Source organism: Vitis riparia, chromosome 15 (assembly GCF_004353265.1).
Source record: "Vitis riparia cultivar Riparia Gloire de Montpellier isolate 1030 chromosome 15, EGFV_Vit.rip_1.0, whole genome shotgun sequence".
Classification (NCBI taxonomy): Eukaryota; Viridiplantae; Streptophyta; class Magnoliopsida; order Vitales; family Vitaceae; genus Vitis; species Vitis riparia.
Window position 1 is genome coordinate 20,260,964 of NC_048445.1, and position 12,393 is coordinate 20,273,356.

Here is a 12,393-nt window from a genome sequence, read left to right on the forward strand (position 1 = left end):
CTTCCATACTAGAGTTTGCTAAATAACAATGTATTCACAGAGATTTCTATGAGTCATCTAGGATAAGTATTTGACATTAGGAGTTCCCTTCTCTCTATTCTATCGTTTCCCGACAAGTGTCATGGAATCCTGGAACTAATACTTGTCCCAACTTTTCTTTTATTATTTATGCTTTATTCTGGAAAATAGAAGAAAGCAATGGTGTTATACTAGATTTCTTCTGGTCTTATTTCTTGAAATAATATAGAGAAAGAAGAGTAGAATTATAACTAGTGGACTTCCATCCTTTGGTTATATCACTTGTGACTTTTCAGTTAGTTATATTTGTACTCGTTTTCTGTTGCCATGTGACCGTCTACTCTCATCTCATTCATGATGATGAGTTGTCACCTTGTTTCCTTTGGCAAAGTTTTGTTAACGAAGTATCTATCAATTGATTTGTGACAGGTACTTGCCAATCTAGCTTCAGTTCAGTCGTACTTCGATATATTCTCAAAGAAAATTGACCAGAGATTATGGTAAGCCGGGATGATATTTGCTGAGCTGTTTGTTTCTTCCTTACTGCCTAGATTAACCTAAATATGTTACAGGAATTGGAGGAGGCTGAAATAGAAATGGACATTCTTCAGAAGGAACATGCACTACAGGAGTCACCTAAAGATTCCAAGGAGCATCAGCTTCCTTGTCTAGACAGTATTATTTTCTGCCCTTATCATTGTTGGAATCATCTTATTGAGTTAATAACAAACTTATCATAATATTTCTTTTTATCTTTATTTTCACCTTGTTTCTATTATGTATGGTGTCCTCCAGCTTCTACGAAGGATGGTAACCGTCTCCAGCAAATAAAGGATTGCATCCGTTCCTTGTATGTACCATCTTTGCTATTCTAAAATTAACAGTTATAGTTCACATATGCTGCACACAAACAACTGACCATGTTCAACTTTGCAATAAGTAATTCTTATTTGACAGTTAGTGTGTGTCTTGATCTCCCCCAGTTTCTTTGGTTGATCAGAGCATGTTTCTATTCACAAATTTGTCTTTTGATTATGGTGTCATCTTAAAGATAAAATCATATTTTCAATTCAGAATGAGATAATTGCCTATCAACTTCTTAATTCAATCAAATATATATGCACTTTTAAATGAAAATTACTTAAGGTAGAGGCCAAAATGATTGTGTAGTCATAGACTATTGTAAATGAAAATTATTGATTCTGAATCTAAAATGAGTAGTTGGTTGATTGTCGGGATACAAAAAAGAAGGGAGTTGAAGGTGAAAGATAAACCTAAGACAACCAAGTACACATGGGGTGTTGATCGATGATGCAAGTGAATAAATTTTCGTAATTCTATTTTAGGTAACTTTATAAGCACTTAGATGGTTGGATATGAGCATTAAAACTAGTTGAAAGTGTGTTTCTTGTACTCTTTTTTGACCTGTGCATACAGAAACAAAACCATTTCAAAATTTCCTAAACTTGGTAGTATGTATGGACACTGAAGCTTTCTTTCTGTTTCAGCTTTTGTGGTTTACTAGTGTGAGTTCCAAAATGTTTTATCTTACACTATATCAGTTGAATTATTTGGCTTTTGTTTGTTTATTTGTTTTTGTTTTTTTTTTCTTTATTATTTAAATAATCTTCCCTTGTTCTCAGTGAGAAGTCCAAACTCAGAGAAGAAATAGTAGCCCGCAGGCAAAAGAAACTTCTTGTGAGACATGCTCGTCAAAAATACTTAGAAGAGGCAGCTTTAAGAGAAGCAGAACTTTTGCAAGAACTTGATAGGTTTACCTGCTGACCAGTGTCATCTTGTATTAAGTTTGTGATCATTTTGTGATGGATATTAATCATTTTGTGTCCTACAATTGGTCTTCTGTGTATTAGAGAGAGGACTACTGAAGCAGAAAGGGAGATTGAGAGACAGCGGTTGCTGGAAGCTGAGCGTGCAAAAACCAGAGACCTGCGCCACAATCTTGATATGGAGAAGGAAAAGCAACACAGGCAATGACACATTCTTCAAACAAACCATGAGCTTTATCGTGTTTTACTGGATATGGTGTCTATTTGATAACTGGCTGATATGGCTAAGCATGGCCTCTCAGGTAGGCCCATGCTCATGGTGATTCTCCTGTCAGATCATTACATGTGGCATTTAAAGTACACTTTTCCATGTTTTCTTGCCAGATCATGATTTGACTACTGGGCCACTATGTTCTTGGGTTACCTGCTTTTTCCCCCTAAAGATACTCTGAAAATAACTGTCTCCAAGTGGAGCATAAATGGAAGGGTACTTGAGTTTTGCATGTTACAGGTGCCTTAATCCAATACATCAATTTTCATAGTCCTTAGAATGATAAATACTATATTGAAAATGTCTGTTTTTCATGCAGAGAGAACTTCAGCGGGAACTAGAGCAAGCAGAATTGGGAGTCCGACCATCACGACGTGAATTTTCTTCCTCAGCTCATAGTGGGTATGTATTTTATGTTATTTATCAAGATCACTTATCTTTTTTGAAAAAGAAAATTTAGCAAGGGAAGACTTCATCTATAAGAACTAATCTTCTAAAGTCTGAGGGAACAATTCATCACACCCATTATAAATATTGAACCCTGCAAACATTTTTAATCAGATCTTGTCCATCAGGTGGAGTGTTGATAAAACGCTATATTCTTGGATCTATGGATCTTGTCTTTCTGAAACTAGTTTTACAGGATTTACACAATGTGAATGATTCATAATTTGGTGGATTTTGGGATATTAAAATAACTCATCATTGCTCTTTTGTCTTGGGGAGATGATTGCTTGTGAGGCAATTAGAGGGTGGCTTTACTTGTTTTTTATTCTGATTTGTTAAGCTTTTCAAAAAGAGGAAAAGGTAGAACTCTCTTTTCTAGGACAAAACATTATAGTATAACATAGTTGGTATATTTAATTAGAGAATTGGTTCATCAAAATACAAGCATTGTCGTAGAGATACCTTGCAAGCAGTTGTAAGTTTATTAGTTGTGATTTCATTCAATTTGCTCCATCAATGAGGTAAGCAATTGCCAGTCAATACTTGCAGAGATGCCAGAATAATTTCAAGCACTGTGAAATTGTCTCAGCAACTTTGCTGGACTTTTAAGGGATGGTATAAGACTTCTTTGCAATGGTTTTGCAGTAAATAATTTTTGAAGTAACAGAAACATATTTTTACATAAGGATACCATTCACCAAAACATAATGGTGAAGAGGCTTTTATAGTTAGTGTGGCAAATAAGGAAGCTTCCATGATTCATATGTGATGGGGTTTTAGTTTGGTCTTACTCGGTATATTTTTTCATAGGCATTGGTTGTATTGTGTATATATTACATAGCTGCAGTTTTTCTGTTTATTATTTTCATGTTTGTCTAGGGATTTCCCATCCATCTTTCTACTTTTTCATTTTAATGAAATTTCCATTTTTCAAATTAAAAATAATGGTATAACCTGTTTGGAAGTCTTGTCAATAGGGGGAAAGATTGCAATAGGGAAAAAGGAGTAAGAAAACTTTCAGTAGATGAAGATTTCAATGGAACACTTCTCTTCTTCAACGTAATGCAATAATTATCTGTCATCATCAAAAGGCTACTCACAGCCAACATGATTCTACCTCTCTAGATTTTTTGCTAATTACTAGTTAGGTATATGTCTGATTTCCTCTTTTATCTTGACATTCTTGTGGTTTTAAGACCTACTACAGTTTGCGTTTCATCTATATCACTGAATATGATTGTTCTTTAATGATTCAAATATAAATTTATAACATGATTGTAAATGCCTCACGAAGGCATTCTTAGGCTGTCGTCTATAAAACTGTAGAATATCTCTGTTGTTAAACATGATTTGTGGGTTATGGGTGATTTTTTTTTTATTCATATCAACTATTTTCTGTTTATGATATTGGCTACATTTTGTTCAATTTTGTATTTGCAGTCGGCCAAGAGAAAGGTATCGGGAGAGGGAAAATGGAAGATTAGGTAATGAAGGAAGCTTAAGATCAAATACTGGCAACTTGCAGTCTGAAATTTCTGCCACTGGTTCATCCATGGGAGCCATGCCAACCGTTGTTCTGTCTGGATCTCGTCCATTTTCAGGCCAGCCACCAACTATCCTACAACCCCGTGACCGTCCAGATGAAGGTGGAAGCAGCTACGAAGAAAACTTCGATGGAAGCAAGGACTCTGGTGACACTGGCAGCATTGGAGATCCAGAGCTGGTGTCAGCATTTGACAGTCTGTCTGGTGGGTTTGGGTCCAGCCAAAGGCCTAGAGGGAGCAAGTCTAGGCAGATAATGGAGCGTAAAGAACGGGAAAGTAGACGCGAAGGGAAGTGGGAGAGGAAGCATTCATGACCAATGGTGCCGTAGAAATGAGGTACCAAGGTAGCAAGGTTAGGAGAAAGTCTGTACATATGTTGAAGATATGCAATGTTGGAGGTAGCCGAAAGAAGATAAGGGATGTGGGCTTTAGGATAGGGGGTTTTCAGTTAAGTGAAGATGGATGTGAAAAATATGGCGTGGTTATCCTCTTGATACAAGTGTTTTTCTTCTTGTCTGGAAGTGTTTTGTTGTAGTTTCCACACCAAGTGAAATGAACATGGATGGGAATATTTTCAAATCTTTAGAGCGGTGGCTAATAACAAACTTTAATTTAGGTGAAGGAAAACATTTTGGCTATGTTGGTTCCCACAAAATGTTGGGGGTAAGAAAATAGAAATAAGGAAAATGGTAGGAAAGCGATTGACAAACACTTAAAAATCTTAAATAATCACTTCATACCATCAAAGTTCCTTTTTTGGGCTTGGATTCTAATACTAGAAGATGTATGAGCTAAACGAGCCCTTTACAATCTCCTTTCGATAGGCAGGCAAGCTTTAGAATGAGCTTTGTTCCTCCAGCGGCGATAACTGATAAGACCACAAGTGTACGGTCTCTGGTTTACCAACCCACAACCCACATTTAAATCCCCTAATACCCCAAACAGCAATATCAAAGAAATAGACACGACGAATACCGAGGATCTATATGCTTATAAAAACGAATACAATTCCACATTCTACTGTTTTCAGATGCCTCTTGCTTTGGTCTTCCCATAATGACTACGCAGATAACAAAACACACTCAACTCTTTCTTTCATACGGTATTAAGACTTCACTTTGCTAAACCAGCTAGAACCTGAAATCACATTTATAGAGCTCAACCAACTAAGCTCTCCATTACTCCAGAGACTTTAATTTACAGGTAAAGGAGTTTTATTCTAGGAATAATTATTGAACTGATAAAAAATGGAGTAACTAAAAGAATATTGATGAAATCAGGTAAGTGGAGATTGTCCCTTACAGAAAATGCTGGCTGAAATTTTAAAACAAAATGCTTTCGTATGGCTTGATGGTTCATTATGATAGGAATTGATATTTTACTCTTCTTGTTCTTCATTTAGTTCTTGTAATGACTCTGTGTGTGAGATCTATGAGTGCCCGCCTTGATCTTAAAACATCTTCGTCACCACTCTCAGGCAGAGAATCAATTGCCTCGGCAGCAAGGTTGGCATGCTTCATGGCCAGCTCCCTCGTTCTTTGTATTCCACGACTCTTTCCAAGGTAGTCAAGAGCCTGTGTTTTCCAGAAGTAGGTTAGTGTTCAGTAGTTATTATTTGATGAGATAATGGTGTCATCTGTTAAACAACAAAACAATACTTCCATCACTACACATTTTATAAGAAATCTCCTTCAAAATCTGGTGAAACAACAAAATTGGCAACCAGCAAACCTGACTTTCAAATTAAGTTAAAAACTCAACCAAAAAAGAAAAAAGGGATAAGAGAGTCATTCCGGAACACACAGTGACTTCCATAAGATCACAGGTTAGTGGGAGCCCAGTTTATAACTATTGAAGCCCAGTACAATCTGCTGATCTCTGACTTGATCCCAATATGAGTAGACCACAAAAAATATAAATGAAACAAGCTGAGATGATGGAATTTTTATCAACTCTTTGACATGTTGACATGGTATGAATCTGATGTTTACTGTCTCACAGAAAGGCAAGATCAGAGAGCCTTTCAATGTAAATGAAGTGCGAGAATTGTAAATGGAGTTGGTTTGCTGAGTTACAAGATGAAAACTTTGGTTGACAGCATAAAAGGGAGACAAAGTCATAGACTTGAAATAAAAGTAAAAACTAAAAAATAACTTAAAAAAAAAGATGATTTAAACAGGAATAGCTTTTGATTTATCACATCCAAATTTCAGAAGAAAGTTCATATGCAGAAGAAAACTGAAATCCAAGACGAAAGAATCAGAGGCCACTTCAGAGTTTATTCCATGTACAGGTTCATTTCCAGGATATTCTTGGTCAGGTTAAGAGAATAGGCATCTCATGGATTTTGAATTTGTGAGGACATATGAAGAACCTTTAAAATCATAAAAATTGCAGTGGAATATTGACCTCAAAGTACAAGAATTTTGAAACTGACTGAAAAAATTGGTACTCTGAAATTTTTAGATGTCTCCAGTTGAAGATGAAATATCGAAAGATAAAAACTAGATGCATCACAATACCTTATGCAGAAGTTTTGAACATGGTATGCTAACAAGAGGATTACATAGAAAAAGGAGATGCTTTAATTGAGAGCTAAAATTCAAATACCAGCATTGTCACCAAACAGAGACACAATAAGAAGACAAGAAAAATATCACAGCCTCATAAGTTCCCTTTTGTAGCTTCAGTATGAGCAGCATCAACCACATGCAAAAAGAAAAGAAAGGTTCAGAAACTTACAAGATCAATATCTGCAGGATTGTCAAGGCCCCGTTTGACAACAGCATCCAATTGAGGGAACTCTTCTATAGCAAACAATATTGGAGCTGTTATTATTCCCTGCAAAATAATCAAAATTGTCTCCACTTACAATTACAACATAATACGCATTAAATAGTATACAGCCAAAAATTAAAATTAAGTTCGTAGTGGAACCCACTATAAAGATGCATAGTACCCACATGCTTTGCAAAAGTTTTTTTTTTGATAGATAAACGCACAGAAATATATTAAAAAAGGGCAAGAAAGGCAACCCAAGTATACAGGGAGTATACAAACATCACCTACAAAAAACCGGAAACAAAAAAGACAAACCCTTACCAGCCCTCAACAAGAACCCAACCAGCCCACAAAATTAAACAAAGAAAAGGGACCTTCAACTATGGAAGCATTAGCCCAAAGTAAGAGATTACAAATGAAGGAATTTTTCAACCTTTGAAGAGATAGGACCTCATTATCAAAAACTATCCTATTTCTTTGCAAAAGTTAGTAGTAGCATTTTCCCACATTCCATATTAGTGCTAACAGATTAACCTTTCTAGGGCAAAATATAGCAAATGTAAAATTGTTAGTGCCTACACTTAAGGATATGTTTCAAGAAAGAAAAGTAATGCAATACTGAAATTGAATTTAGAAATGAATTGAAACTATTGCATGAGACAACACAAGAAAAAAACGGTGCAACAGTTCAATTAAAATTTAAAATAAATAGCAACTATTAGATGAGGCCACTGAAGAGATAACAATAACAAAGACTTAAACTGACACCAGTAGGACAAGCCAAATGAATTTTTTATCTGCCATTCAGTTCCTTCTAGGGTCATGTCCTCCATTAAATTTAAGACAATTGGAGAAACATTTTGAGGAAAATAGCAGATTTCCTGACACTTCTGTCTACCACATTTATATCTTTGCTTCAATGAACTTTTCAAGCTCAAGAAAACTTTTCTACATTAAGATTATACATCAAAGAAAGAAGGATTACATGGCGGATGTCAGACAATGAACCCTTCCCTAGGGAAGCTGATGTGCCTGTGAAATCAAGGACGTCATCTATTAATTGGAATGCCAATCCCTGTCCAGAAAAAAGGGCAGCACCAGACCAATCAGATTGAAAGAGACATAAGAAAGAAAACCACAGCAAACAACACCAATATCTTCTCCACAATAAATCATAGCAATTGCACCAAGTCACTACATGCCAAATCATGGGGGACAGTGCTGATGTCATTTTGCCAAAATAAAACAACGGTAAACTTTTTCAAAAAAAAGACATCAGTGTCCCTCCACTGTGATAGGCAGTGCAGCAGTTGGAAACAAGATTGCAATAGCAACAATAGCAATCGACAAAATGGATCCAGATTCAGCCACTTGTCATCAAAAAACTAAATTAAAATATTCAGATATCTCAATATTATACAAATAAGTTGGCGAGAAGAGTGCTGTTTTGAGAAGCGTAATTTCAAAAGTATCCAAGATACTGATATGTATATTTGTCATCTTTCTAGACCCCAAATTGATGGAATGACCCTATCAGATCAAATAAAGCATGAAAAAAGCCCAATAAAACCAATTTGTAGTTTATTTAAGTAATCCATTTCTAGATGTTCCTATAGAAATTAAAGTTTTTCTTCTGATTTACATGTTTAATAGGTGTAGGGTCAGGTGAGAGACCATTTCATTTTGAGGAGAGAGAAAATGAATTTGTCAACTAGAATCTCTAGATTTGTCTATTAGGAGATAAGGCCCATGAACTCAAAGAGATTACTCCACTAAGCTTACTCCAAACATATAATAGAAAGAAGATGAAGCTAAGGAATTTACAAACCAGATTCTTGCCATACTCAAAGGCCAACATTGAAACTTCCGCAGTTTGCCCTGCAAGAAGAGCAATAGCCTTGCAGCTGTTTGAAATCAAAGATGCAGTCTTGTAGTATGTCTTCTGCAAATAATATTCCATGCTGCAATCACAAACAATTATTTTCACATAATTTACTGAAAGGACTTAATGTGCAAACACAGGAATAAGACTTGATAAGCTATCAAAATGGATGTTTAATATGCTACAAATAATCCCATAATCCAAAACAAACACAACTCCATGTGTTCACATGTGAAAATTACTTCTAATTCATGTAACAGTGGTATAATTTGATTCTCTATATGTCAGAATTTAACAGGATCGTTGTGAACTATGCCTCTTACATACAGTTTTGTTTTATACTCTAAAATGCTTTAAACACGTGCTCTATTTGTAAATAATTTTTTTTTTCTATAAATTTGTTTGTATTTTATCTTAAATACTAAATCTCAGACATAAATTTTTATTATTTTTATTCATTGTGATGAAGTTAATTCATAAGTAGACAACTTTATATATCCAAGATAGAGTTGACTAACACAGTGATGAGTGGAAAAACAAAGGGACAGTTTCCACAAGGAACAAGGGAACTCAGAAGTGAGGGCACTGAATGCCTTATGGTTGTTTGAAAACATACTATTTTGTTCTTTGCCTCTTTGAGTTGTAACTGGTGTTTCTTATGGTTCGTTCCTAGATTTTTGTAACCTTCCTTAGTTTTCCAACTTGTATGATTCCTTTTAAGGAGTTTCTTCTTTTATTTTGATCAGATTTGTATATTGTGGAAGGATGTCTCATCCCTCTTGATCTTTAAAATTAATAGAAAAGATTTAGGGTTGGTTTGTTTTTTTAACTTAAGTCTTAAAGCAAGTTGCTTTAAGATTTAAGATAAAAATAAAAGAAAATTTTAGAGCCTCTTTGGGAATTGTTTTCTAAGCTAGTTTTTTTGTTTTTCTCTTTTTGATAGAAAAAATGTTTTTTCAGAACTTGTTCTGAAAGTAAAGTGTCTTTTGATAACACATTTTAATTGTTTTAGTTGTTTTCTAAGGGTTGGTTTAAAAAATAATTGTATAAATATGGAGAATGATTAAAAAGAACACACTACAAATTTAAGAAATATTTGAAAACATAGGAAACAAGTTAAAAGCATTCCAAGATCCAAAATAAATTCTTATTCTAAAAAACACTGAGAACTGTTTTAAAAAACTATTTTAAAGAAGTTCCCAAACAAACCCTTACATTTTACATTAAGACAAAATTGTCATAGAAAAAGTGGTAAGTTAAAAAACAAACAATTTTTAAAATGACTTAAACTCCTAAAGGAACTTGCTTTAAGACTTACATATAAAATAAATAAATAAATAAAAATCAAAAAGAAAATAAACAACTTAATACTTAAAACTATTGAGTACTATTTAGACTTAAGTTAAATTAAGGTCTATTTAGATTTAAGACAAAAAAAAAAACAAATGTCTCCTAAGTGTATTTATGAGAAAAAGGAAAGAAAGAAAGAAAAAAAAAAACAAAGTTAACATATTTAATCTAATAATATATAGGGCAAGAAGAAATATAACATAATACTAGGGCCAAATGTACAGCAGCATACCTGACACGTTGCTCAGATGTACTTGTCATTTGCATGGTCTCACCTGTAACAAGATGCTCTACAACTGTTGCTAATAATGATACAACCTACAGATACACAGTGATGATACAGAGAAGATTAGTACAGAAAAAGTAAATAAGACTGCTAATTAGTCATGAATGAACATAAAATGGGACAAAGACACTCGATGCTTCCAACCATCTAAGATTCTACACCAAGAGAAAGTAGCAAAATGGAAAAAAGTTTGAGGTAGTTCTTTATAGTACAACTATGATTGCAATCCATGTCTCCAGCATTTTCAAGCTAAATCACAATGTCTATTCCCTGAAAAGTTATAAGGTCAGAAAAAACTAATGAAGGAAAATGTTGGATGTTACAGTTTCTCTTTCACCAATTCATTTTACCTGGGTGAATGGGTGGCTGTAATTCATTTTTTGATTTGGGGAGACAATGGAGAAGGTTTAGGGAAATACATTCTTCCCATATAAGGGATGACATGAAATGATGAAGAAAAGTGTGGATGTTTATTATTGCTAAATTGAATTTAACATTTACAAAAAAAATAAAATAAATGTGTACCTCTGTGTTTTTCAGAGAGGCAAGCGCCACACAGGCTCGTGAAAGCAGAAAATCTCCTGCTAGCACTGCTACCTGTGTTACAATAAAATTTGAGAAATAATTATTATAAAAAGGACGGGGAAAGGCAATGTTAGGCTAGAAACCACAAATTTGTTTCACCTAGATATGGCAAAAGAAGGCAGAAACAACCAGACAGAGATTTTACCGTTTTTCATACATAATAAGGAACTAAAATTTTACATATTTTTTGTAAGCTTTGATACATGGTAATCATTAACAGAATGGTCATAATGACCCAAGTCGTCCTATAAACATGGTATGCAAGAAAGAGAACGAGAATTCTGAGGGATGTATGATCCAATTCTTAAAAGCAATAAACTTGAATCTTGACAAAGACCCTGTCTACCCATCTAAAAGAAAGATACAGCAATGCAAAAACTGAAAGTATATTTTTACCATGAAATTTACTAGGTTGGATTAAAGAAGTTGAGGACCTGTCCCCTTGCTACAATTACATTGCATGAATAATACAAATAAAAACAAGCATGATTCGCATTTCCTTTAAGAGAACCTATGATGAGGATGAATCTTCAAGATATATATCAAGAAAGGGAATTAGTATTAGTTGTAATTAAAGTAAGATTAATATTACTTGGAATTAAATTAGGATTAATATTTTTTGGAGTCTAATTAGGATTAGCTAGTTGAATTATAATATAATTAGAATTTGAGTCATGATAGGTTATTAGAGTCCTAGTAGACTTTGGATGTTATAATAAGAATTAGAATCATAATAGGTTATTAGAGTCCTAGTAGACTTTGAATTTCTTAGAGAAGCCTATAAATAGGCTAATCAATGTAAATCAAAGAGATGAATTGATGAATAATATTATATTTTCTTTCATTGCAAGGTTGCAACCCTCAATGGTGAGACTCCATTGATTTTCTTCTAGGTGAGACTCCTAGAAGGCCTTAGTAAGACTCTAAGGTTTTTCCATTTTTTCTTCGTTGTTTCTTCTTTCTCTCTATTACCTTTGGGACAGCTAATAAAGGTCGTACTACAAGACTATGCCCTTCGGTCATACCATCATAGTAGTCACATTCTTCACTAATTTCATCTTCATTGTAGGTGTCTTTTTCCTTTGGGTAACTCTCCAATTCAGATTCTGGTTCTTCAACACAAAAGTGTAAACCTTTAGTTGGGCATACAACAACATAATGACCATGCCCACCACACTTAAAGCATAAAGGAGTCACGTTTACTTTTCTATCTCCAATACTCATTGAAGTTTTACCCTTATTACCATTCTTATGAGCCACATTCGAAGTTTGTTGAGTGTTGCCCCCACCATTCACATGATTAGAAGTTATGAAGTTTGATGTGCTTAAAGGTTTGCTTGTTGTCTTGTTGGAGAAAGTGCTCCCAATTTGTGAACTTGGACGCCTGGAAACCCGAAATTTGAGGCCTTCTTCTATTTTGAGGGCTAGTTGATAAACATCAT

General features: G+C 34.4%; 3 protein-coding genes across 4 annotated transcripts in view; 2 read left to right on the forward strand and 1 right to left on the reverse strand.

Moving 5' to 3' along the window:
* The first annotated feature begins 514 nt into the window (after nucleotides 1-514).
* Nucleotides 515-2,013, forward strand: LOC117932062 (protein HOS4-like). Its single transcript, XM_034853104.1, has 5 exons — nucleotides 515-518; nucleotides 591-693; nucleotides 814-868; nucleotides 1,662-1,790; nucleotides 1,890-2,013. The coding sequence occupies exons 1-5, from the start codon at nucleotides 516-518 to the stop codon at nucleotides 2,011-2,013; spliced, it is 414 nt and encodes a 137-aa protein (XP_034708995.1). The 5' UTR covers nucleotide 515.
* Nucleotides 2,006-4,704, forward strand: LOC117932457. 2 transcript variants are annotated; one of them, XM_034853713.1, is made up of 4 exons: nucleotides 2,006-2,107; nucleotides 2,396-2,478; nucleotides 3,964-4,007; nucleotides 4,125-4,704. In XM_034853713.1, exons 1-4 carry the CDS (start codon nucleotides 2,033-2,035, stop codon nucleotides 4,379-4,381), a joined length of 459 nt encoding a protein of 152 aa, XP_034709604.1. In that variant the 5' UTR covers nucleotides 2,006-2,032; the 3' UTR covers nucleotides 4,382-4,704. The 2 variants fall into 2 exon arrangements, with proteins under 2 accessions (XP_034709604.1, XP_034709603.1); XM_034853712.1 differs by having other exon boundaries at nucleotides 3,964-4,704.
* A 353-nt stretch (nucleotides 4,705-5,057) lies between these two features.
* The window catches only part of LOC117932491 (solanesyl diphosphate synthase 3, chloroplastic/mitochondrial-like), a 35,117-nt gene continuing 27,781 nt past the window's right edge, over nucleotides 5,058-12,393 (reverse strand). The window contains exons 7-12 of the mRNA XM_034853761.1: nucleotides 10,892-10,963; nucleotides 10,313-10,398; nucleotides 8,677-8,809; nucleotides 7,834-7,923; nucleotides 6,810-6,908; nucleotides 5,058-5,641 (exon numbers count right to left, since the gene is read on the reverse strand). Coding sequence (XP_034709652.1) covers nucleotides 5,462-5,641; nucleotides 6,810-6,908; nucleotides 7,834-7,923; nucleotides 8,677-8,809; nucleotides 10,313-10,398; nucleotides 10,892-10,963 — 660 coding nt within the window. The 3' untranslated portion in view covers nucleotides 5,058-5,461. The remainder of the gene's footprint in view (nucleotides 5,642-6,809; nucleotides 6,909-7,833; nucleotides 7,924-8,676; nucleotides 8,810-10,312; nucleotides 10,399-10,891; nucleotides 10,964-12,393) is intronic.

Coding starts and splice junctions, on each gene's coding strand:
- LOC117932457 (XM_034853712.1), top strand. CDS start 2,033: ATGAGCTTTATCGTGTTTTACTGGATATGGTGTCTATTTGATAACTGG. Junction 2,108..2,395: donor GGCTAAGCATGGCCTCTCAG/GTAGGCCCATGC, acceptor TTTTTCATGCAG/AGAGAACTTCAGCGGGAACT. Junction 2,479..3,963: donor TCTTCCTCAGCTCATAGTGG/GTATGTATTTTA, acceptor TTGTATTTGCAG/TCGGCCAAGAGAAAGGTATC.
- LOC117932062 (XM_034853104.1), top strand. Junction 694..813: donor TCAGCTTCCTTGTCTAGACA/GTATTATTTTCT, acceptor GGTGTCCTCCAG/CTTCTACGAAGGATGGTAAC. Junction 1,791..1,889: donor CTTTTGCAAGAACTTGATAG/GTTTACCTGCTG, acceptor TCTGTGTATTAG/AGAGAGGACTACTGAAGCAG.